Source organism: Anticarsia gemmatalis, chromosome 10, assembly GCF_050436995.1.
Source record: "Anticarsia gemmatalis isolate Benzon Research Colony breed Stoneville strain chromosome 10, ilAntGemm2 primary, whole genome shotgun sequence".
Lineage (NCBI taxonomy): Eukaryota > Metazoa > Arthropoda > Insecta > Lepidoptera > Erebidae > Anticarsia > Anticarsia gemmatalis.
In genome coordinates, this window is record NC_134754.1 from 13,452,567 (window position 1) to 13,479,082 (window position 26,516).

At 42.2% G+C, this 26,516-nt stretch overlaps 1 protein-coding gene across 10 annotated transcripts in view; it reads left to right on the top strand.

The window, feature by feature from the left end:
* The window catches only part of Tomosyn (syntaxin-binding protein tomosyn), a 311,830-nt gene that overhangs the window by 278,719 nt on the left and 6,595 nt on the right, over positions 1 to 26,516 (top strand). Inside the window, exons 5-21 of one of the 10 annotated variants that reach the window (XM_076118947.1) lie at positions 13,309 to 13,372; positions 13,829 to 14,045; positions 14,405 to 14,480; positions 15,115 to 15,204; positions 16,505 to 16,659; positions 17,083 to 17,246; positions 17,719 to 17,849; positions 18,098 to 18,177; positions 18,533 to 18,699; positions 19,063 to 19,182; positions 19,709 to 19,878; positions 20,186 to 20,348; positions 23,079 to 23,322; positions 23,975 to 23,992; positions 24,591 to 24,644; positions 26,123 to 26,239; positions 26,319 to 26,441. In XM_076118947.1, coding sequence (XP_075975062.1) covers positions 13,309 to 13,372; positions 13,829 to 14,045; positions 14,405 to 14,480; positions 15,115 to 15,204; positions 16,505 to 16,659; positions 17,083 to 17,246; positions 17,719 to 17,849; positions 18,098 to 18,177; positions 18,533 to 18,699; positions 19,063 to 19,182; positions 19,709 to 19,878; positions 20,186 to 20,348; positions 23,079 to 23,322; positions 23,975 to 23,992; positions 24,591 to 24,644; positions 26,123 to 26,239; positions 26,319 to 26,441 — 2,153 coding nt within the window. Of the gene's footprint in view, positions 1 to 13,308; positions 13,373 to 13,828; positions 14,046 to 14,404; positions 14,481 to 15,114; positions 15,205 to 16,504; positions 16,660 to 17,082; positions 17,247 to 17,718; positions 17,850 to 18,097; positions 18,178 to 18,532; positions 18,700 to 19,062; positions 19,183 to 19,708; positions 19,879 to 20,185; positions 20,349 to 21,116; positions 21,808 to 22,344; positions 22,406 to 22,617; positions 22,672 to 23,078; positions 23,323 to 23,974; positions 23,993 to 24,590; positions 24,645 to 26,113; positions 26,240 to 26,318; positions 26,442 to 26,516 lie in introns of all 10 variants that reach the window. The other 9 variants (XM_076118943.1, XM_076118948.1, XM_076118950.1 and 6 more) reach the window with 9 other exon arrangements.

Below are 26,516 nucleotides of genomic sequence, written 5' to 3' on the forward strand. Positions count from 1 at the left end.
ATAATTGCCTATATACCTTAGGTAGTAGTGGTCGGGTCAACAAGGACTATGTACTAAATATTAAGTGTTCTGATCTGTTTTATAGCTCATGTTTGTATGCTATAAATGTAGTTATGCGCACGCTTTATGTTAGGTCAAAGGGTTTTATTACACTGCCGCAGGAAATGTAGCGGTTGAAACGTTAAGGATCTTTTTGACTGTAAAATATCATCTAATTTTCAAGCTTTTGCCCAGCAGGACAAACAAATGCTTTTTTTTCAGTAAATAGATTTGCCGTTGTTACGTCCCAAGGTGAAGCACGCATAACTAGAAAAATGAAACAAAATATATTTTACTTGAGGCCAGTGTCGGCTTCGTCGGTTTAAACAATTATTTTTCAAAAATCTTTACAACTTTTTTTTATACATAAACCTTCCTCTTGAATCATCTTATCTATTTAAAAAAAAACATCAAAATCCGTTACATAATTTAAAGATCTAAGCGTACATACATGTATACATGAAATGCAGACAGGGAAAGACGCAGGAAGGGACTTTATACTATGTAGTGATACCTAGTATAATTTGAAAAGAACATAATGTTTGTATGAAAAGTCTTAATAACCTACTCCAAGGACTAGTCTAGACATTTCTTTATTCCGATAAGTTTTACTTCATCCTACAAGACTCTTATCATTCATGCAATAAAAATATTATAGCTTTCAACACAATGAGCATCCTTACCACGGACCTTTTCTATTATGATATCTGAATATCAAAGTACTATTATAACCTAACCTAAATAAATAGTCCTTGTGATTAACCGAAGTGTGAATAGTAGGCTACCTTCTCAAATTGGAGGTATGCAAGAAGATATTTCAAGTCAGTGAGTCTTTTGTGCAACTGTCTCGGAGGGAATAGTGTTAAGTAAATACGAGAGGATTTGTTTGTTGTATGTCTGCTGAGGTATGGAGGCTGTTGTTATTTATATACGATCGTATTTAAAGCGGTTTAACAATTTATTCTCTATCTGTTTTTGGAAGCTCCACTTACCCCCGGTTACTAAGTACATTTAGCGGTAGTTTATCCATTCAATAGTGTTTTTTTTTTCTATGAGTTTAAACGCTTTAGACCAGGAGGAGAACTTTAAATACTATCTTAAAATAAACAGATACTAATTGCAATTTTATCAAAATTGCCTTTATTGAGTATCATGGATTGTAAGTTTGTAATTCCACGCCACTTGGTATAATAATGAACCCATGCATTGTTTCATACAAGATCGCTGCCTATGATAACTAAAATGATATCTAAATATTTAACATAAATTATGAAAGGGTCAATCATTGTGTAGGTGGGTTAACCAAAACATAGTTGACCTATGCTGGTAATGAAGTCAACAGCAATTACCTAATCCCTTCCAACAATTATCTCACCTCAATTGACAAGACACCTGTCTCATACATCAGCATGTAATGAGCAACATCATCGATTACAGCAAGTGATCGCTAACTGGCGTGTAACGGATGTGTGTGTTCATTAGTCAGCCTCGCTTACTAATGTGTACAACTATGGATTACCTTCGAACAATCGTGTTGGATAAGCCAATGTCGATGTGCAATGTACTGGATAATATCAAATTAGTGGCTGTAAAATAATAGACTTCTACTGTAGCTTTCTCAGTCTGGATACTTAAAGTATTGACTGCAAACAATTAATATAACTGTTTAACAAAAACCGTAAAGACTGCGTGACCAAATTTCACCAAAGTAACTATTTCATATCACTCTGTTAACGCTACTTACGGCAGAATATTTAAACGACACAATTTTTTTGTTTAATGGTTACAAGTGTGTTACGAGTGTAACTTAAAATTGAGTGCAGTATTTATTTATTTTATTCAACCATTAGTCTCGCTATTTCCTCCAACTTAGTAGAAAAGCAATTTTAAGTGTAATAGAAATAGGCAACAAATACACTAAATACTTAAATGGCTAAATATTTTAAATGAAACAGCAATCAAAAACTAAAACTCACTCAATCGAATACAATCAACCGATAAACTAAACAAGCTCAAAATTGTGCTAACAGCGACATCTACATTCTACATAAGTAAGCTGTGATGGTCGTATTGTGAGCGATTCAATCAAGCGTGATCGAGCCGCCATTGTGCTCGGTGTATTCAAACCGGTCGCTTTATTCAGTAGTTTGTTGCAAACCATTTGTGTTATTAAATTAATGGACCAGTTCGTTGAGATTTTATTTAAACTTTATGTTTTGTGTTCGATATGTTTTTTATTTGAAGTTACTAGTCTAAGTAATTTTGTGATGTTGATTAATGATAAACTGACCGCCGTAGGTAGCCGGATTATCGGCTAGGACATTATTATTACTCGTTTTTAGATGTTTGTTTGTTTGTCGTATGGTTAGTGGTCAACCTAGTGTCAAAGTTGTTCAAGCCGCCCGAGAGGCCTTTGACGTGGCTTAACGACTGTTATCTTAATTGACAACAACCGGGACCGACTTTTAACGAGCCCTCCGAAGCACCGAGACGCCCAGTTCAAATACCACTATGCGGCGCGCATATGTACCACTATATGGCGCGGTCATTCCATAGATGGGTGTCCCGTCTATGGAATGACCGCGCCAATGGTCGCTTAACCAACAGATCGTTTACCGACCGGTGACCGCAACTGGCTATGGGCGCCTCTCGTTTTTAGATAATTACTGCTGTGTAGAAGGGCTCATTGCCAGTTGTATTCACCGGTCGAAGTGGGTTTGGTAACTTTTGAAACGACATTCTATAGATAAAAGGTCACTAAATGATATTTGCTCTTAGCTTTTCGCTGCTTTAAATGATCAGACATAGAAAAAAGACAAAAAAAATAAGTTTTAAAATTTTAAGCCGATTGTTATCAAGTCGATAGACTTTATCAAAAACCTTTGGTTTCCAAGATAAGGCTTTGTAGTTATGAACCATACGAAAGCAAAATAAAGCATTTTAAACACAATAAAAATCGCTATACCGCATCTAGCAACGCACTAAGAAGATATGAATGCTATAGCCACTAGTAATAAAAGGATATTCTCAAATAGTTTGTATACACTTTTACGACACAATAAAATGATATTTCTCTCTACATTTTTACTATAAAACTACAATACAGAAGCAGAATAACACTTCAATAGTATCACTAGAATATTTTCACACGAGCTATTCACATACATACACACATACAAGCAAACAAACATACAAAATAACAAGAGCGGGTTCTAAACGTAGCTGACGCGCTAACTGCCCATTTGAGTGTCATTATACGAAGCATAAATGACACAGGTACTCTTTTGTTTGTTGAGACTTAAGCTCTTTTTGTACTGAACGCAATATAGTCAACCTAAACATTTAAATGATTCTCGCACTGAAATATAATCAAGTGTCATGTTTTTTCAATTGGTCGCTGCATAGGCAGGTGCTCTTCTTGTTTTTTAATTTTGTAATTCTTTATAATTAGATTAGACTGCCTCCGTGGCGCAGTGGTTTAGGTCGCCACGCCGATACCACTGCAACGGGAGGTCGTGGGTTCGATTCCCACACGGAGCAATTATTTGTGCGATCCACAAATAATTGTTTCGGGTCTGGTTGTGCTTTGTGTCCGTTGTTTGTATGTTTGTAAAAGTCCCCGCGACACAAGAGCAATTCTTAGTGCGGGAGTTGTCTTTTTTTAGTAAAAAAAAGGAAAATAGAAAAAAAATTCTGTTCAGCTGTATTCGATGACACTGGAAGCAAATTGTAACAAAGATGAAAGAAAGGCCAGGCTGTATTCAAACATTTGTCCTACCTTGGAATCAAACCTAGTACGCAGGGGTTACGTCATTGTAATTACTAAGTCACTTACATTGTAAATAATATAGAGTTCTTTTTTATTTCATAATTATTTCAACAAACATAAAATAAAGATAATTACCGTTACGTAGAAACATTGATACAATTTGAGTGATATTTTATTCACGAACACATTAAGTTCAAACGTATTCAATGTGTAAATGTACTTCAATTTAAGTTAATGTAACAAAAAAACCAAACCTTCACTTCGTAGCTGTCTACAAGCGCTACGCCGTAGACACTCTACATTTTTAAAGCTACGGTGCTACGAAAAACAATTTAGTAAGTAAACGTAGCTTGTGCGTTGATTTTAGCGTAGTAATTGCTATAAAACATGAGAAAACGTTTGATCTACTTGAAGGTTAAACAACGACAGTGAGGTTTAATTTTGATGGGTGAAAATTTTAAGTAAACATTTTTATAAAAATCTTGTGTTATTGTAAATATTGCGACAATAGTTTTGAATGCAATTACTCCGGACTGTTCGTATGAGTGCTAATTAATATGAGTTTGCATTACACTGTAAGAAAATAAGCAGCCTTACACTGAAATATTAAACAGCAACTGAACTTTTCAAACATTTCTCACCTATATATTCGTTTATCGCAGTAAATCTGAGCAAACTACGCAGGTTCAGAAACGGTATAATAGGTGAAAGTTGGCAATAGAGCGGTGGACATAAATCGTAGGTCCATTGTTGGCGCGATCTAATCGCTGCGGACAACGCCGCGGGAACAGCCTACTATACCAGTTCTGGGGTAAAGTGATGTATGTGTTCGACTTTAAGAATATAGCCTTTTGTGCTATTGTTTTTATTGATGGTTTAAATTAAACCACAGTATTAAAATGTGATGATTGAAGTTTTTAATGTAAATCAGGACTTGGCGAATTTATATGCTGCCTGTGAAACAGCAAATGTTTAATAATGTTGTAACATTAATTATTATGATTTTTTTCTGTATGTGAGTTAGTCCGCTAGAATAGCTTTCCCGGGGTAAAAAGTATCCTATAGATAATTTAGGTTATAAACTATATGTGTACTAGATTTCATGTAAATCTGTTGAGAAAATTTGCGTGAAAGAGTAACAAACAAACTTATGTGCAAATCTTTCCTCTTTATAATATTACTAGCTGACCCGCGCAACTTCACTTGCGTCACATAAGAGAGAATGGGCGAAATTTTCCCGTTTTTGTGACATTTTTTACTGGTTCTCTGCTCCTGTTAGTCGTGGCGTGATGATATATAGCCTATAGCCTTCCGCGATAAATGGGCTATCTAATAATGAAAGAATTTTTCAAATCGGACCAGTAGTTCCTGAGATTAGCGCGTTCAAACAAACAATCAAACAAACAAACTCTTCAGCTTTATAATATTAGTATAGATAAATTATAAAATACAACTAGTAAAATACAAGAGTAATTTAGTAATCGTTCATCCTTTCAGAGAATCAAAAGCTTAATATTTTACGCTATGTAATAATTAAATAACAAATCCAAACTATTCGCAATCACAAACTGATTGAAACTCACTCGCGCGACAAACTCTCTCTCAAATACAAAATAATTTCAATTTATTTCAATAATCTGTTGTATTAATTAAACTTTGGCCAAAAAGCTTTTATGTATCGAGTCTTTTGTGCGATGGACGAGCGAGGGGGTGAGGGCAGGCCGGCGGGGGTAGGGAGGGGTGGTTCTGTCAAGCGAGCAAATTACAGGGCTGTCACACGCACACGTGCAGTTGGACGTTTGTAAAGCAAAGTTGTTGAGTGTTAACACACCCCGTGCCACCCCTGCAACAGATGAACTATATTCGGTTGAATGCAGTTTATAACAAACTTGTGATTGGTTGTTTCACGTGAAATTAATTATAAAGTTTGTGTGTGTGCGTGTGACACGCTTTGTTTTTTGTAAATGAATTTTGTATAGAGACTATTAAAATAACGTTTTATATCGAGGCGTTTCATCATTAGCCTAGCCTTTCTTCCAGCTATGTTGGGGTCGCCTTCCAGTCTCATATAAAGTACACACCTAAAATATATATTTGTTCAATATGGGACTCAAACCTACGACCCTTGCATACAGCGGTAACAGCGTCGAGACGAACTTACTTACGTCACATCTATCATCTAATAACTAAACATATTAATATCAAGTCATCTCAGCAAAGAATAAAATAAAAAGCTCACAACTTAGTACTCTCATACAAATGCTTGTAAATCAATCACACGAACACCTGTTGTGTAAGTACGTTGTCGTCTCGGTCCCGTGTCGGCGTCGTCTCCGTGTCGTGTCGGTCCCGCACTCCGCTCGCATCAAATCAAATAGATGTACGTTCACTGAACACGCTTTATCTTCAATTGTGATTGATTCCACGCTGTCTTTACAAACGATTTGTAATACTCTGCAGTACTGTGTAGCTATTTGTTGCTGTTTAACGTTTATTTGATTCCAGGTATAGATTGAATATAAATGGATCTTAGTTAATGTATTTAATTCGTTTCTATGGTAGTTTTGTGACTGCGTTCAAGGCGTCTTCCTTCCCTTATCAAGCTATAGCATTGCTAGGTAAGCTGGTTGCGCACTTTTTCATCCTTCAATGAACAGTTTCAAGAATTTTTGCATACAATTAATGAAGAAAGAATGTCATTACGTTTTCTATTACAGTTGGAATATGTCATAAATACAAGCCATTAAAGCTAACGTTAGAATTTTAATGATTGCTTGAATATAACATTGTCAAAACAGTGAAGGCGGGAGCAGATATTTTCATGATAATGTAACAGGACAGCCAGAGACATTGTGAACTTACGAAAAGTTAAAGCATAGAGAGAACTGAAAAGACGCCCTGCAAAACAAAATAATATGCAAAATATTCTCACTAAGCCTGCACAGTGACTCGAGTGAAGACACGTTAATAAACTTGTCTAGTAGAAGCTATGAAGGGCAATAAGCGCCGGCGTCCTACAGAGTCACAATTTATGATCTTAATAACCAAAGGGGTCCTGCACCATGCCTTCATTTTCATGGTAGCTCTTCGGAGGGAGGGGGGGGTATATTTGTTTAAATGTTTTTTTTTCATTGTATTGTCAATCTTTTGTGCTGTCACCCTTTTTTTAGTAATATTACTGTGCATTGTCTTTTTTAGACGTTATTTTACGCTTTTTGGAAGGAAGTTCAATAGCAACCAATATGGCCTCTCTTATTGTTTCATCAGACGAATTTATCCTAGAAGATTAGTCAACCAAAATAAGTATAAACAATCCTCTTGGCCTGTTAATCATGTTGTTAATGACATTCCTATTACACACATCAATCAACAGCGAGCGGAAGAAAGCTTCTGAAATAGATTTTTAGTAAACATAAGCTTGAAATAACAAAAATCCAGCTATTTGCAGCCTTTGCCCAGTAGTGGACAATTGGGTTATTAAAAAAGCCCGCAGAGATTTAAGTCCTCGCCTCTGAAATGTGTTGTATTTTTCAGTCAATTTAATTTGTGTGGTCGTTTTAAAGAGAGCTCTCATGTTGAGTGCCGCGAGCTTGTCCGCTCTGTTAGCGGTCGTTGTTGTGCTTGTGCAGTTCATTCACTCTCACTGTACGATCGTAAAGTGCTTATTATTGTTATACACTTGTTGTTAATGAGGCATTTAATTTAAGATTTATTTATTTATTTTGAAATGGCCAATTACTTACTGTATTTTTTTTTATTTGTTTAAAGAAAACGACAGTTTAATGAATATTAAACTGTCGTTTCCATTCCAACCATTATCAAAAGAAAGAAGTCTTTGTTGTTTATTTTTATATCTATTTTGAACTCATAGCAAAACGGTTTAAGATCCTAAATATTTATTTGAATATCCCAATCCAATGAATGAACAAGAAACCAACATCCCAATCACGAAAAAATGTCGTCTCATTTTTATATCGCAAGTATTAAGAAAAATCAACATCCAGCATTATAAGTTATGTTATGAGTTAACAAATTAATCATTTTTCATACATATAATAAAATAAATAAATAAGTTTGAAATGAACTCGTTGTGAACGCCATTAGGTCGGTCACAAACGTACTACAATATTCAAAGAAGGTTTGTCATCCAAAAACGATAATGTGCCGGCTACATTAGTATTCACTCCCCCACGTCACTCCCGGGACGACTAAACTAAACGAAAACGTGATTCCAATACCTTTGAACAAAGAGATTCTAAATAAAAACACAAATACTGGATAGGTAAAAGTTTAAAATCACCGTTTAAATTGAAATTTAACGCGAAAACGACTCAATTTGAATGCTTACTCTTTATTTTTATTACTCTACAATGTATATTATATTACCAATCAGTTTTGTCTACACTTAAAAAAACTGTTTGAACGCATCCATCTCAGAAAGTCCTACACCAAACCGAAAAATGACTTGACTTTTGCAACACTTTAGTTAAGTATTTCTAATATTATTATATCTTCTACTAGCTGACCCGCGCAACTTCGCTTGCGTCACATAAGAGAGAATGGGTCAAAATTTTCCCCGTTTTTGTAACATTTTTTACTGCTGCTCTGCTCCTATTGGTCGTAGCCTGATGATATATAGCCTATAACCTTCCTCGATAAATAGGCTATCTAACACTGAAAGATTTTTTTAAATCGGACCAGTAGTTCCTGAGATTAGCGCGTTCAAACAAACAAACAAACAAACAAACAAACAAACAAACTCTTCAGCTTTATAATATTAGTATAGATAGATTATTCAGAATTTCACTTGAGCGCGCTATTAAATACACCGTAATAAGTAGAATGCTCAATGGAAACGGTATAAATTCTCAAACACAAAGAACTGTTTTTAATCCTAAAAGAACATGTGTATAGCGCCATCTACAGGTAGATTTCGTCAACTTACAAATACATGGTAAAAACCTCTTCAAAATATCATATGTTGTGATAGGAGCAGTGTAATATTTTCCGTAGTAATGAATATTTGTATTCTTCAAGCGAGTGTTATTTCAACTGATTAGGCTGTGGTACTAATTAATTTTGTGCGCACCACTCATGTGACGAGACGCTAAGAATAACAGTTGTTGAGTTTAACGTGAGAAATATTGATGTACGGTACTTGAAGTTACTTGAATTATTATTAGAAGAGTTTAACATATTATTTTACGATGACTGTTTAAATTCAAAAGTACCCAATTCTGGCAAATTCTAAATTGCTACGGTAAAAAATCTATAAATTTGGCCTAACTCGGGAATCGAATCGCTCTGGCTAAGGCATAGCTCGCATAGCAGACGGCATTGATTAATATTTAGGTAAATAATGTATATAAGTGGTGGAGTATTAACATAATAGCTTTGACATTTGCTTAAAATCAGTCATCAATCATTAAACAGTCTATTGTACTCATAAGTCATTCAATTTAATTAACTTCACTGTATTATGTATCACAATATGTACTTAATTATAATATTAATTAATGCTGTAACAACACACGTTATTGTTAATTATCTAACGAATAATTCTGTCAATTGCAATGCTAATTGCATAATTAAACAACTCGCAATTGAAACTAATCAGATGGCTTCGCGCCAATTATGCATGATCAGAGTAAATTTCTATTATAAATCGAACGAGGTTTGTGACTTTTACTGCGTTAATTTTCCAAGAGGAAAAGTATCCTATTGTGATTGCTTGTTTGACTTGTAGTATATCTCAGTTCATGTGACTATTACTGAAATCTTACACGCGTGTGGGGACAATAACAGTAACCGTTTAGTTCTATTGCTGTCGTTGTGCGACGATCTAGAATTCTAGACTCCAGCCTCACTTTACACTGTCGCGATTGTTCCCAAAACAGTTTGCAAACGAAACTGACTACCTAGACTGTTGTTCTAAATATGTAACTACTAGTAGTATTTGTAGTTGTACTAGTGACTCTGCTAACACTATCTCGAAGCGAGACACTCCAGATAATTGGTGAAGTTGTCGCCGGGAAGCAAGTCGCCGCCGCCGCCATTATTGTAAACGTTAAATTCACAGACAATACAGATCGTTATAACACGCCCCGGGGCGCGCCAACCCTATTACCTCGCGTCAAGTTCTCGATTCAAATAACGCGCACTCATTGGCGCGTGGTAACGAACTTCCGCCAATGGCGTTGTAGTAACAATTAAACCGCCTAGGGTTGTCCCTACCCATTGTTGAATATCCCAGTATATTTAAAATTACTATCGCGATTTAACGACATCCGTCCGCCGCAGACGCATCAGGACAAAGGTATCGTGAAATTTAATAAAAAAAAATCAGAAAAAAGCTAGAAACGCAAATGAATAGCATCGTTTGTTCGGTGCCTCTTACAATGATATAAATTATGGAGAGAGGAAGCGAGTGGGCGCGCGGGAATATAATAAAAGAACCTCGTGATGCGCCTCCGAGCGGAAAATTGCGTAACTGTGTTGTATTGGAATTCGTTATCTTACGCCGAGATTGTAACCTTTTTATTATTTTTACGGAGCTTTTATGTTTAAAGTGGTATGTGTAACAATCGCTTTGAACACACATCGACAACAAACCGTCTGCAACACAATATCCTACTTTATCCAATTCCTACTTAGAGATCTGATTAAACAGTTTTGTGGTTTATAGCACTAGATTAAACTAGCAAGCAACACTAAAGCAGCATTATACAATACATGTAATAAGGCAGTAGCCGGCCTGTATTTGTGTAAGCGTGTTGACCTGATTACGTTCCCTGGGGCCAATCAGTGCGGACACAATGGCCACGTTAGCGGCAGACCGGTGTCGGGTGTCGGACGCGCCGCGGCGGAAACGCTTTGTGTCGGCCGTGTCGCTTGTGTCGCCCGTGCCGCTCGTGTCGCGACGCTTATCGCAATTATCAGCGAGCAACAGTTGCCGCTGTTCCGCTTTATCTTATTTATAGAATATTGGAAAATGGAAAATGGATCCGATAATGAAAACTTTTTCTTGTATTGTTGCTGATGTTTTTTAATACTATAATAGAATATGATATCTGAAAAGTCACTCAATTTAACTAAGAAAAGTGAGATTACACTGTAACCTAGAAAATTATTATCTTAAGTGAGAAGAAGACGTTACTTTTTTCATCGCAACATTTTTATTGAGGCGTCAGATTGGCATATTCCTTTCCTTGTCTAGTTATAATTTATATCCAAAATGATTTACTTAAAAACACAATCCAATATATAAAATTCTCGCGTCTCGTTGCCATACTCCTCCGAAACGGCTTGACCGATTCTCATGAAATTTTGTGAGCATACTGACTAGGTCTGAGAATCGGCAAACATCTATTTTTCATACACCTAAGTGACACAATTTATTTTTGTTATATGGCAAAGCAACGTTTGCCGGGTCAGCTAGTAAGACTATAACAATGTAACGTCGAAGTAATTAATATTCTACAGTAACAATAGTTAGTACAAACACGGTTCACAGAACGCAAGCAATCAAGTAATGCGATACAACAGTCTGTGTGAGATGCACCGCCATGTTGTGTTGTGTAGTTCTAAGCAATGAGTTTGTTTCATAGTATCTGTTAGCATAGATTATGATAGCGTTACACAAATATACTGGAGGGAGATGTTGTTATTTGGTATATGATAGAAGCGTGAGAGAAAGAGATGGATATAAGTTTCATGTTGTTGTTTTAAATAGGAATGGATTGCAAATAGATTGGTTAAGAGCTTAATGCTCATATTGCTACCTGCCAATAAACTTTTTAATTCTTCACTTAATAATCTTTAGTTTTGGATAGCTAACTTATAGGTTCTTTTGCTGTCCTATCGGTGAATGATCAGTTGGTTAAGAATTCTTTCTTTAGGCTGTGTAGTGGCAATTCAGTTATGCGTCTCCAAACTTTAAAGAGCATATGGAACAGTCACAGTTTTGTCCTTTTGGAAAGTCAATCTCTATTTTTTCACTCTATCAATAGGCTGCTTTAAGAAATTGAAGTTGGAATTCTTCCATATCCGTGCCCGACCCCTGTTCTATAACACACTGCCTTTGCTGACCAGAAATTGACATTAGTGTTCTTCTATCTTCGGGCTAAATTCTCGTTCTATAGCACCTAACATTCACGATTTGATTACAAATTTCTGTGCAATATGAGCTCAATCTGATTACATACAAAGTTTTCCATGATACGTCTCCTGCCTGTCACATGTGTGAAGACAGCGAGGTGCGCAATTAGTGACGTCCCCGCGGCCGAGTGTCACCAAGTGTCAGCGAGTGTCACCGACACCACTGACACCTCTAGAGCACTCTACAGTGAGTGACACTCGGTGCGACACCTACTGACGTTAATATGATGGGAACGAGGATGTATCGATGTTTTGGAAATTGTGTGTGCCATTTTGTTGATGGGTGTGTAATGACGATTACTGGTATAAGGATTGGATCATTGCTGTTCTTCGTTATCTGGCTATTATTATAAAGTAAGAAGAAGAAAATAAATTACATAGATATGACTGTTAGGATTTTTTTTTAAAGTGGGTCTGGATAAGGTTTGATTATTTTATAGCAAGTAAAAATAACTACTATCTAGTAGCTCCAAAGTTTTGAAAGCTGTACCTTTCTTAATACTCAAGCTTAATACTAATTTAATTAGTGGTTTCTCCTTCAATATAATTCACGTGAATACAAACTAAACAAATCGTCACACAAACGAGAGAGCCGAGTGAGTCTCAAAGCCGACCTCAAGCGACTTTGTTCCGCTCCGACCACTCTAATCTCAACACCCTCTGTTAAAACACGAGGGGGTATACGGTGGGAGGGGGGGAAGGGGTGAGTGTCGCAACAAGTGGCGCCGCGTCGTCGCCGCGGTGTCGTCGCGACGTCGCCGCGTCACTACGACGTCTGTAATGGATACTGATGTAGTTCCACTTTGATAGCTCTCTGCTTTTATATGCCAGTGAAGATGTAGCTATAACATATTGTTATATATCGGTGTCTTTCTTCTTTGAGTAGGTTTAGGAGTACTAGCTAAAAGGATTATTTGCTGATGGCGTGTGTTATAATTATAATTATCGCCTGTAGGAATAGGTCATGCTATACTGAGGATGAACTTTCAACATGTTTAAGTTTTATAAAGTATACAATATGCGATAAGTATATAAGTTTTATCGCTTATGAATAAGTCCCCGATATAATATGTCTCAACAAACGTATTATAGTACCTGTATTTATTCTGCTTAAAAGCTAAACGATACTCTTTGAGAAGAAGTAAAATCGGGTAATAACTTTGGACAGAGTGCCCTGATGGGAAAATATTTTGAACAATGTCGTATTACAGTAGGTACCTTTCGCTGCGCTCATCTGTCAAGCCCGCGAAGAAAACGTGAGCGAAGAGCGTGTAGGTAAAGGCAACCTATTGACTATCGACTCTTCGTTCAAGAGTTTAACGTATAATCTTGTATTGTTACAGAACGAGGCCGAACCACCCCGGCGCGGTGGTGGAAATATGTGATAATCCCCTCGACGCCAGCAAGGTAACTTATTTCACATAATTTCACGTTTTGATTTTTTTTAACGTGGGGCATTCCCTACTCTATTAAGGTGAATGCACATTAACCCGAGCCGAATGCGTCAAACAAGTCAAACGAGTCGAACTAAGAAGTATAAGAGTACGCTAGTATAAAGTTGCGTCTACGCTAGAGGAGCAGAGCATAAATTTGTGTATTATGGACTGTCTTAAGAGCCTCGAACGAGCACGTTTTTGGAAGAAATTTGTGTTCGGCTCGTGCTCCGCTCGAGCTCAGCTCTCCTAACGTAGACGCAGTTGAAAAGTGCAGGGCGCCACGGTGAGACCTATTGCTCTTTAATCGCCCGACTAATAGGTCGTTCGACCGTGTACTCCCTGCACTGCTTCTAGGTTCAACTTCGTTCTACGACAACTTGTATATCATGTATATCATGTAGTAATACGTGGTGGTGTCATGTTCCAGTTGCTGATCGCGTTCGAGACGGGTCTGGTGGTGGTGTGGGACCTGCGCGCGCGCGCGGCCGAGTGGCGCGGCGCGCTGGGCTCGGGCGCGCCGGGCGAGGGCGTGCGCGCCGCCGCCTGGCAGCACGACGGCAAGCTCATGACCGCGCACGTGGACGGCGCGCTCGCCACCTGGTCCACGCGCGCCGCACGACCCGTCTCCTGGTCCTACCCACATGGTCAGTACCTTTATAGCTACTCTTTTTTTTCGTAAATGTTTTAGAATACTTTAGGATATCAAACTTCCGGTCTTTCTACATTCTACTTACTAAGGAAGATTTGAATTTAAATGAAAAAGAATTTTACAGTCTTATGCAAGGCTTATAACAGTGGGCACTAATACTGTAATAGTACATTATTTTTGATACAAAAAAGAAAACTATAGTATCATTTATTGACGCGTTTTTTTCTCGAATTTCGCAACTAGCTACATCCGCCACTGCAAACTAATTACGTTGCTAGAAAAAAAGAACTTTTTTAAACCTACAGCAGCAAATTATTACGCGTATTAACAAATTTTTTCCTTTTCCACTTTCAGCGAAAGCAAACAAAGAAGGCAAACTGGAGCCTTGTAAACCAATACTTAGACTAGAATGGAAAACTTCAAGAACAGGGTGAGTAAATATTCACTTGTATCACATCCCTTGACGACTTACTACTAAGTTTTGTGACTTCACGACCAACTGAGCACGCAATGTATACGGTTTTTGAATACATATCGAGTTGAAAAGGTAACTTTAGTAATATACGTCTTGATAAGTTAGCCCTTTGATAACTCGCAACTTATTCTCTTTACGAGTCAAATATAAGTTCACGTTTATGTAAGTCTGTAATTTGTGTTTTTCAAAGACCTGTTTGTGCGACTACTTTCTTCAAGTTTGTTGAAAACAAGTTTCAAGATGTTAAGTCAACATTATCTGACTATATTTATTGAGATACTTGGATATTCTAACGTTTTTCTAGGGTTCCCTACCCAAAGGGTAAAAACGAGACTTTATTACTAAGTTTTTATATGGTATGTGATGAACATAGTATAATATCATAATGGTTTATGATACTGACAGACCTTTGAGAGTCCTTTTTAATACAAACCTATTTTAAAATGATATAAGTTAATTTAGTTTTAGTTTCAAATACACTCTAATGAAAATACTTATCCGATAGGCACATTTACCTACATTCGCATATTTAAGTAAACTCATATTAACATAATATGTATATATTTTATCATAATTTCTATATAAATAGTAACGACATCATGAAGACTATTCAGAACCTCGGCGACACAGTTCAGAACATGATCGAGGAGGACACTCAGACTGACCTGGACTGTTCAGAGTAAATACCTGATGTGTTGTTGATAGCTAGGTATTATATACAAACGCTATACTATAGAAATGTGTCTTTACTAAGCCCGCGACTGCATCCAGTCATAAGATTTCCAGGGTAAAGAGTATCTTGTGTGTTTAGTTTTAAGCTATAAGTGTACCTACCAAATTTCATTACAATCCGTCCAGTAGTTTCTTCGTGAAAGAGTAACTACCATCCATTCTTACAAACTTTAGCATTTGCATTATACATTACCGTTTCTTTCCTTACTCAACCTCTAACTATTGACGGTCTACACTTACGGATTTTTTTTGTTAACAATTTCGAAATATTGCACTGTACACTCATCAAAATTAAATTCTGCCTCGAGCAATCCGTATTTCTGGAATATGAAAATCGTTTTCAAATACTTTTTAAAAGAATTGAATAGGATATTCATTCGGTCAAACGTTCAAACTTATGATTTAAACATAATTTTTTCCAAGCTACTTTCCACATAAGCGAAATATAGCCTAGGCTTATGATATCCTTATTCAAACATAGCTTATTCCAGGCTACTTTTCACACAAGCGTAATACTAATCTAAATTAAACTTCCCCTGTGGAAAATCAATAGGTAAACACAAAACCATAACATTTATTGATAGTTTCCTTATTACAATATCCCTGTAATAAAAAGCAAGCAACAGTGATATACCCTCTCATTCGTAGCTAATGTATTCAAGAATTGTCATTATACCGTCAAATGACTTCGGGCAACGTCGGGCGACCTCGGAAACGTTCGTAAAGAGCTAATGAATCGAGCAATGTTTTATGAGCTCGTTTATTTTTATAGTTTGTGACTGTCATTTATGGTGACGTTCAGTTCGCTACGATTAGTGGGTAGTTGAAGAAATAGCTCAGTATATAGTTAGTTGTGATTGTTTATGCGTATTGTGGTGTCCTGTAAATAAATAACGATTTTTTTTTATGGTAAAAGATAATTTGAACTATATTTGTGCACCAATATCAAGAAACTTATATACAAACGTCCGTAGATATGCCTTTTTTTAAATTGTTTAAACTGTATCTAAATTTCATGGATAAAGAGTTACCTATTTGAGATTTTCCCATGAATTCAAGATCTTATTGCAAAATTTATTTGGCTTACACGTACTTACTATACTAATAACAATTACTCATAATAAACTACCCAACATACACAACGCGTTTTCAAATCCTGATCTGTTACATATACAAAATATCTCTTTAGACATGTACAAATAACTATGCCTGTGTGTACTAATATATGTATTTGGTGGTGTCTCCAGCGAGAGCCTGGTGATCTTCAGCGGCGGGCTGCCCACGGACAAGGCGGGGCGCACGCACAGCATCACGGTGCTCAACGGCAAGAGCACCACCGTGCTCGAGATGGAGCACAGCGTCGTCGACTTCGTCACGCTCTGCGAGACGCCACACACTGCAGGTAATAGCTTAACAACATCTTGAAATATACAACAACAAAACAAACAACCTATGACTTCAATAAGTTTAGGAAACAATTATAAATTTCATAACTTTCCGTTACCTATAATCAACAAATATTGTTGCCATTTGTATTTTATATATCTGCTAGTAAAATTTTCTGTTTTGATACTAGACTCGATTTACTTGATATTATTATACAAAATCGATATTAACTGAAAATAAGGTCTTTTAACCAATAGACGAGACTCTGTAAGCGGCGTAAACACTAAATATTTTTAATTTAAAGCCTTTCTTTTCCTAGTAAACCTTGCTTAGTAAATATAGCAAACGTTTGATCAAACAAATCTTCTTTTAAAAATCATATCCAACATTGGCCACAATTGTATAAATCGTATAAATGAACTGGTTACTGGTGTTGCAGACTACCAGGAGCCGTACGCGATCGTGGTGCTGCTGCAGAACGACCTGGTGGTGATCGACCTGCAGTCGCCCGGCTACCCCTGCTTCGAGAACCCCTACCCCATGGACATACACGAGTCGCCCGTCACCTGCTGCTCATACTTCGCTGACTGCCCCTCAGATTTGGTAACTACTTCAATCTGTAACCATCTAATTTTTAACCTTGAAGGCAGCTCGTACTGTATTCCAACCACTTAGTAGACAGCCTTGTATGCAAGGTTCGCGGCTGTCAGAGATATACAAAATTCAGGATTTAGAACATCAATGACCAGTAACAAGCTTAAGTAGCTGACGGTGGTCTATTTGATATAGCTTAAATATTTTGGAAATGCACAAAATTCTTAATTGTATTCTAGATAAATTGTCCAATCCGCACTTGGCCAGCGTGGTTGAATTTCAGGCCTAACCGAGACCTCAGATTGGGACAAGACTTTTGCCCCACTGTGGAACAATAATGGGTTAAAAAAAGCACATAAACTTGCCAGAAAATAGAGAAATTCAGATCGCAATTTATAGTATAAACAATCCGTGTTCAGACATGTAAAGAAAACTGCTGATTAGATAACAAGTATAGTAATGTATTTGTATAATGTTGCAGATCCCCGCGTTCTACTCGGTGGGTCGGCAGGGCAACAAGAAGGCGACGGGCTTCAGCGAGAAGCTGTGGCCCATCAACGGCGGCGAGTGGGCGCCCGCCTCCTGCTCCTACAGCGAGATCATACTCACTGGGTAATATACATCAGTCTTTTAAATCATATACTTTGACGTAACGTTGAAGAATGTAATTTGAAACTTCTTTTCTCTTTTATGTATTAAGTTAAACTTATGTAATTTTTTAATTGACGATGCGTCGTTTTAATCTAAGTTAGTATACTTTTTCATTAAATATCTTAGAATTTTGATATAGAAACTTATAATAACAATAATATTATTTTTACCTCAATAAAACACATTGTTTCTGTTGTGTAATGTTTCAGACATGCAGACGGCAGTGTTAAATTTTGGGACGCAAGTGCAGGGACTTTACAAATTTTGTACAAATTAAAATGTTCTAAAGGTAAGTCAATCGTTCTCCGCTTCTCAAATGGAATAGTAGTTTTAAATGCTAGTGTAGCATTAAAACTATGCGACAACTGGGTCGGAATCGGAGCGTGTAAACCGTAAAGTTTGGTTGCTTTGTATTCATTTCTGTGGTACTGCGTCCACTGAAGCTGCATTTCGGTATTTCGATGCCTAGAAATGAGTACCAAAACAACAAATCCTTACGGTCCGTACGTTCCGATTCTGAAGCAGTGGACGGGCTTTAGTTGTATAGCCTCTTCGAGCTTTTACAAAAATGATTGTTGCGTCTGAACTTCACTATCTTACTAAACCACCTGAACAAGAGTAATTCTAATGTGTATGTGTGTCAGTGTTCGAGCGGCGGTCGAGCGGGTCGGTGTGCTACGAGGAGGAGAGCCCGCTGGCCATCCAGCAGGCGGCGCTGTGCGCGGAGTCGCGGCGCCTGGGCGTGGCGCTGCCGCACGGACACGTCGTGCTCTTCAAGTTCCGCAAGAACGAGACGCATGGAGAGACGCAGGTCACTACAATCAACAAATTGTTTAATTTAAACCTTCTTGACTGCTCTTTTATATGAGTGATTAACGCTTTTGAGTACAGAAAACAGGATATATTGTCGTAAAAAATAAAATATTTTCGTTTAGATTGATTTCGTGATCATAGAAAAGAAGACCGAAAAAGAATGTCGGTTGTGTGGATAGATATTTATTTATGAACAAGAAAGGAGTGAAGACACAGTTGATAGCTGAAGGGGTTATTTGGAAGATAAAAAAAAATGTCGAAGACATATATTTTATTCAAGTTCTTCGTTAGCCACTGCCTTTTCGTGTCTTTAGTTTGTTACTTTTGATTTTTGTAGTCAAATGTGTAATGTATATTGCAGGTTATAGAAATCCCGATGATAACGGACTCATTAGAAGAGGAGGGCTCCCCCGAGGCAGAGGGGGGGCGGTCTATGTCCTTCAGCCGCGCAGGGGACGCGGGGGAGGGGGAGAGCAGAAGGGTAAGAACATCCATACTAATATTATAAATGCGAAGGTAACTCTGTCTGTCTGTTACTCAATCACGCCTAAACTACTGAACCAATTTGCATGAAATTTGGTATGGAGATATTTTGATACCCGAGAGAGGAAAATGACGCATTCCCATGGGAAAATTCAGGTGGCGGACGAAGTCGCGGGTAAAAGCACGTTAACTATAATTATTTAAGTTCAAGAACAGTGTTCTGTCGTTATTGCTTCATTTATAGCAACGAGAAGAAACAAATATACAGCGTCTCTAACTGACTTTCTTGAACAGAACGCATCTCTAAAACTAGCATGCGCATCTGCATCAAGCATCTTTTCGGTAGTTTACTCTATGTTTAGACATATATGCATTTATTACATATATTTATTTATTTATTCTGACATAGGTGTAGGCTGTTAAGATACAGGAATGTTTTGTTTAATTTATAGATAGTCGCATTACAAGTTATTCCTTTTGCTACTGTATGTTGTGAGCTGATGTGATGTGTCATGTCTGCGCAGTCGGGCGTGTGGTCGGGCGGCGGCGGCGGCGGCGCGTGGGTGCGCGTGCGCGGCGCGGACGGCACGGGCGGCGCGCGCCGGGCGCCCGGCTTCCAGCCCGCGCTCGTGGCGCTGCAGCAGGGCGCGCCGCACCCCGTCACCACGCTCACCATCAACTCCTCCTACGGACTGTCAGTACTCCGCCGACGACGCGTACCGCCAGCGTCGCACGAACACTGTTTTATTATTGATCTCTATTTTATATATTCTGTTTTTTACTGATATGAACGTGCCTCTGTTCACGTTTTAGTACATACCCTTTTTTATTCTCTTAAACTTAATATGCGTAAATTTTGGATTATTTGAATAACAATGCGACACTTTAGCGTTTATTCCTTTCGATGTGACGCCGGCTCCCTGCCCGCGTTCGTCTCGCGATGATGGCGGGCGCGGCGGGCGCGGCGCGGAGCGCGTGGTGAGTGAGGTTTGGTGTCGCAGCATGGCGTGGGGCGGCGAGCGCGGCGTGGTGGTGGTGGACATCTCGCGGCGCGTGCTGGTGGCGGCGCTGGCGCCCGCCGCGCTGTACCACCCGCCCGACGCGTGGCCGCACGCGCGCCACCACCGACACAACGACCGCCAGCGCTCGCCCAGCCTCGACCAGGTACCGCGCACACGCACACGCACACACACACGCGCCGGACTGGCCGAGGCTCGCCCGCGCTCCCGCCACGCTGGCGCGGCCGAGCCTCGCCCCGGCGGTACGGCGACGATGTACACTGTATTGTCACGTCGTAACGAACTAAATATCGGGAACCCTGTTGTGAAAGACTGGAGAGAGACACGGTATGAACGACCACCCACCGAACGGAAGTTCGACGTACACACGGTTAGACGAGCGGAGCCGCGGCGCGCGGCGGGCGCGTGACGTCACCGGACGCCGCTGCGCCCGAGGGTTACTTCACATTATGATTGATTTGCTGTTTTGTTGAGTTGTATGAGTTGCCGGCGAACCGCCGAACCCCTGACACTTATTTTATGTTCAATTATGTTGTAATTATTTTAACGATTTAGCAGTAGCGCCGCCCCCGGCTTGTCCCAGTAGCGACATCTTGGCATGGCATCGTTAGACATTGTTTACACTCGGCCTGTCTTTCTCTTCTCCTATCGCCCACATGTTACATAGAATATTTGTTATGTGGAGTTTGCAGATTTGCGCGAATGCCACGTATCGTAGGCGAGCGCCTGGCTAGCGCCGGGCTAGCGGCCGGCTAGCGCTCGGTATCACCTCACGACTATCACGACTATCACGAGTATCACGCGAGTAGCGAGTATCACGCTCACGGCACCCATAGACCCGCACGGCACGACTCGGTCCCGGCGGGCGCTATACTTCATCATTGATATTTTTTCCCATCCGCGTCGCCGAAAGCTGGAGGAGAGCGCTCGCGGCCCCTCGCCGGCCAGCCCCGCCGAGCCCGCGGCGCCCGACGAGCCCGCGCCCGACGACAAGCCCAAGCTCGACTCGCGCCGCAAGTCCACCTCCTGGAAGACCTTCAACCTCAAGCGCCAACTGTCCAAGGTGGACCTCAAGTTCAAGGCGGCCTTCACCGCGCCCACAGAGGCCAACAACGCCGAGGAGGCTCCTCCAGAGCGCGGGAACTCGCAATTCTACTGCGAGACGGGCACGGGCGAGCGCGTGGAGCCTCCAGTCGAGCCCGCCGACTCGGCCGACAGCGACTCGCCGAAGGCCGAGGACGAGGCGTCGCCGGGCACGCGCAGCGCGGTGGCGTCGCCGCTGCGGGTGTGCTCGGACGTGTTCGAGCGCATGCACCGCGAGCTGCAGGACAAGCGCGGGCCCGACGTGTACGACCGCATGCACCGCGAGCTGCAGGAGCGCTGGCAGGCGCAGGACGCGGCGGGCGCGGGCGCGGGGGCGGGCGAGGCGCCGCCGCGGCCCGACTCGCTGCCGCTGGGCTCGGCGCCGGCGCGGCCGCCGCGGGCGCGGGGCAAGCGCGAGGAGCGGCTGCTGTCGGTGCCCAACATCCCGAGCCGCGGCGAGGCGCGGCGGCGGGCGGCGGCGCCGCAGGGCTCTCTGGCGGGCTCGCTCATGCGCCGCTTCAGTAAGTATCTGGCGCGCTCGCTCATCTCACGCTCATCCCGGCGCCGGGTCTCACGGGTCTCCGTAGCGCCTAGTCCGTTACTCGCTGTCGACTAGAGTAGTTCGATGCTCCTCCGACTGGAATGGTAATGGTTTGCGATTTTTTTCATCATCACTGGTACCGTAGCCCCCTTTCGATTCGGGACCTAGATTTGACTAGCTAGAGGTGATGGTAGTTAGATTTAACATTGTGTTCTGAACTAATAGTATGAGATGACGATGTGTGACGCCTGACGAGGACTGTGGACTCGCGGCTCGCGACCCGCGGGCCGCATCTACCGCTTTGTGCTTCTTGTGATATTTGGCTTTTTATTTAATTTTGTTTATAAAGTATGTACCTATGTATAGTATAAGAGTATGATATATAAGTAAGCTATACGTATTACGTATATGGTAGGCGCGCGGTCGCCTCTGTACAAAGGACGCACGGTGTATGTGTCTCTCACTCAGTACGTACTGCGCACCGGTGACTCATGTGTATATTTCTTTTATTTCCAAGGAAAAGGACTCCTCCGACGAAGACTCTAACTGCCTTAAATATCTGTTCGCCGACTTCCTCGGTAATTGAATGTCGAGTTAATAAGTAGTGATGATTGCATCGATCATAGGTGATCTCTGTGTTGTCTCAGTTGTGACGCTATGTTGGAGTAGTCGGACGGTAGCCTGCACTCCGCTTGTAGCTCGCCGGCGTAGTGGCGCTAGGTGGCGCTAGTTGGCGCTAGGTGCCGAGGCAGGCTCCGGCCGACGCCAGTACTCGCTCACCTGTTCGCAGGGCACTTAGTAGCGCGCGCGTGCTGCAGACGCGAGCCGGCCGCGCCCCGCGCAGGTACGTGCCGCCACGTCACACGCACACGTCACTAACGTCACTGACGTCACCGTGGCACAGAGATCACTCCTAACATGACGTGTGATAACAGAGAGGGTCTTCATTGTATGTGTCGTGTGTGAACGGTGGAGGGTCCCGGTATCGTCGCCAGACGCCCGCTCCGGAACATCGCCCCGCGGTCACACTAACTAACAACGCGCACCTTAACATCACGCAAACTGATGTCATCCGTGCAACAACATAACATGATAGATCGATGAGCGAGCGAGTCGTCGCGCGGCGATGTTTCGGAGGTGTTGTCGGCGGGCGGCGCGGTGGTGTGTGTGGAGCGAGGGAGTGAGGGAGTGTGGGAGTGGTGGTCGGTGGCGGGCGTGGTGGAGGATGCGGCGGCATGTGTTGTGTTGTAGATGAACGGGCCGGGCGGGAGCGGGGGCGGGAGCGGGGCCGGCGGCGGGGGCGCGAGCGCGGGGAGCGCGGCGCCGGGCGCAGCGCCGGGCGCGGGCGGCGGCGCGGGCAGCACGCGGGTGCGGCGCTCGCGCTCGCAAGGTACCCGCAAACTGCACAAGTGCCTGTCCACCGCGTCGGACGTGTACGCCGCGCCCCCCGCCCCGCAACACTCGCTACTGACGACGCGCCAGTATTGCAGTTTTGGTAGTACAGTCACCTTGTAACACTCGGCCTCGTCTCTTTCCGTTCTGAGGCAGTCGCAGTTTCTTCCTCACTTATGTTCCGTTCCGTTTGTTTTGTTTCGGTTTCCGTTCTGGGCGGCGCGAGCGCGAGCCTGACGCGTGACGCGACGTCGCGTCCGCGTCGAGCGCGCCTCGCGTCGTCACGTTCTCACTATTATCTCTCTGTTGGTTTTGTTTATTTAACGTTACGATTGGTTCTTCCACACTCACTGATATACTTCTTTCCATTACTGAATACTCAAACATGTGATCTTGTTGTGAACTAGAACATACTGTACGCGGTCCTCTAGTTCGCGCGCTCTCTCGCGTTGTTCGGTGACGTTCATGTAAAAGCTCTACGGTATGTTCTATTTCGCATGTATCTTGTGATAATGCCGGTCTGCGACCGTGTCCAGTATCTACTGTGAATGATTGCCATCAAGTATGTACATATATACGCATCATACGCATCTCGTGTGAGTGCATCGAGTGCATCGTGCGACGATATGATTGGCTGAACAGAAGTGGTCTGTAGATGCGAACTTGCTGCGTCATCAGCTCGGCCCTTTTAGTTGTCGATCTAAGCATGCGTTGAGTTACTTCCTATTATTTATTTGAAATATTTCCAATTTCAGATCGGAATCATTTAATAGGTAATCATTGGTATTTTCCTCACCTATATTATATATTTTAGTTACAATTATGTTCGTTCTAGTCGTTACATCCGAGTAGTTACCCCTTGGTTGTCGATGGCAAGTTCTCTGACCTAGAATGATGGTGATGTTCTGATGTTCTCAATGGTGTACGATGTATGTCCCGGGCGGGCTCCCGCGCCTCTCGCCGCGCCCTCACCGGTCCCTCGGTGCGCGTGCGCCGCGCGCCCCGCGCCTCGCGCCGCACACTCACACACTCACACACTAACAGACACGCAGGCACGCGCCGCACGCTGCGCGGATGCCTACGTTTAACTTACATGTTGACTTGTTCTTTTTAATAACACTGTAGTAGTTGAAAAAAAAAGATTAACAACAACAAAAGGCTCGTTGTCATTTCAACTTACATTAAAAATAAAATAAAGTTAAGTTGTTGGCAGATAGAGTTAAAGTACATAACAATAATGCTGAAGATTGGTAGCGTGCGGCGTGTCGGAGGGTGGTGAGTGTGGGGGAGGTGCGCGCGGGGCGGGGAGCGCGCGGCGCGCTCGTGCCGGGCCACGCTTGTAACATATTGTGGTTTTATTTGTCGGTGCAGAACCCACTGTTCCGCAGACATCTATGGACTACTTACACATTATGCAACCCAATGGTATCCAAACAACATTTGCATCGTTTCCTTTTATTTATTCTCTTATTTGGTATGTGTTACATTTTCCGCTTGGGCAGCACTCGTAGCTGTTCCGTTAGAGAACGTGGCTGTGACTGTCTTGTTGTCTCACTCGCACACTCTTGTCTGCGCACACTGTCTATATACGAGGATAGTCCGCATTCTCCGCATGACATAGCAACGACTCAAAGGTGACTTACTACTCAAAACTTTTACCTATATCTATCACTGTACTGTTGCGTTACCGACGACTTGTATACTTATTTGTTATATGTGCATTATATACTATAAGCGAGGCTTTCCATATCGTATTATTATTGTATGGACACGAGTATCTATCATTTGGTTCTCTGTGTATTGCGTGTATTGCGTGTATTCAGTGTATTATGTTCGTCGATATTTAGTATTTGTCACGAGCGTTCACGTTATCTGTTTATTTGCCTTCGCGTGCGACATGTTGAGCGTTCACTCGGCGGCCTCGAAGCCGGCACCTCGCGGCGTCGGGCGCGACCCCTTACCTCTGTACTGTTACTTTACCTAACGCTGTCGAGTACATGAATGTTATTTCTTTTCTAGCGCGACCACAAAGCAAAAAGTTTATATGGCTCGTTTTTGGCTGCCTCTATATACGGCTGTCATTGTGTCTATGTATGCTTACGGTATTCTCCTTACTAACAGTGCGTAGTTGCATGCGGCACCGGCGACTCACCGCACCCCGCCGCACCCGCCCGCGCCGCCTAGCGGCCGGGCCCGTCCCGTCCCGCCATCCCTGACCCTCCTGCACCTGTATCTGTCCCCCGCCCGCTCCCCTCCCGCTCCCCGCCCGCCTGCCGACCTGGTGATCATCCTCATGCCATGTCATGTGAGCGGTTCAGTTGCTGTAACACTTGTGTTCCGGTACTACTGGTAGAGGCTTCTCATTCGCTGTGTTCATTTAGTGCTGTTTATCGTTGTGCTCGTTAACTGTAAGATAATGTACGAAGGTGATGTGTAACGGGTGATGTGTTGACGCGCCGCCACTCGCCGTCAACACGCTCTCTGTCGCTAACAGTAACCATACCGACTAACTGGACATACAACAGTTGTGCAAATAAGCTGAGATCGGACGGCATGCATCCGCTCCTCTTCGCATGACTCCTCTCGTTCGACATGTGAATGAAGCACAGCTGCACCTACTATTTCAGCTAATTTCACAACAGCACTAACACTGAGCCCGTGAGCTACAGCTAGCTTTAGTCTGCAACTGTACATATACCAGTAGACTAGTGAGTGTCGGCGGTGGTGCCGGACGTAGCCCACGCTGCCGCCGCGAGCTCGCGTAGAGGTAGTGTCGGCGGCGGCAGTAGGTCCGGCACGACCGCCGCGCGCCTCGCCGGCCGGGGGCGCCGCCCGCGCCGCCGGCCGCCCCCCGCGCGGAGGGAGTAATCCGACTGTGTGTATGTTGCCAACCGGCCGGGTAGACAAGCTGGACAGCTCGTTCTCGCGGTCCCGCTCCAGCTCCATGTCCAGCCTCGAGAACATCTCGCAGGAGGGCATCCAGTGCCTCGCATTCGCCGATAGCTACACTAAGAAGTCTGGTGAGTTGTACTCTATCTCGTTATTCACACATATAAAGCTACCTTAGTTATAATTAACACAACGGTGTGGTATGCGCAGACCCGACGACCCTGCTGCCGACGCTATGGATCGGCACGACGCTGGGCTCGGTGCTCACGATGATGATCAACCTCCCGGAGGCCGACCTCAGGCACACACAGCCCGTCGTCGTCTCCACGAGTGGTACGTACTCACATGTATACACATTTTCGCTGTATGTTTCTAAGCTTCTAACATGGGAGTCATTTTCTCTGCTTT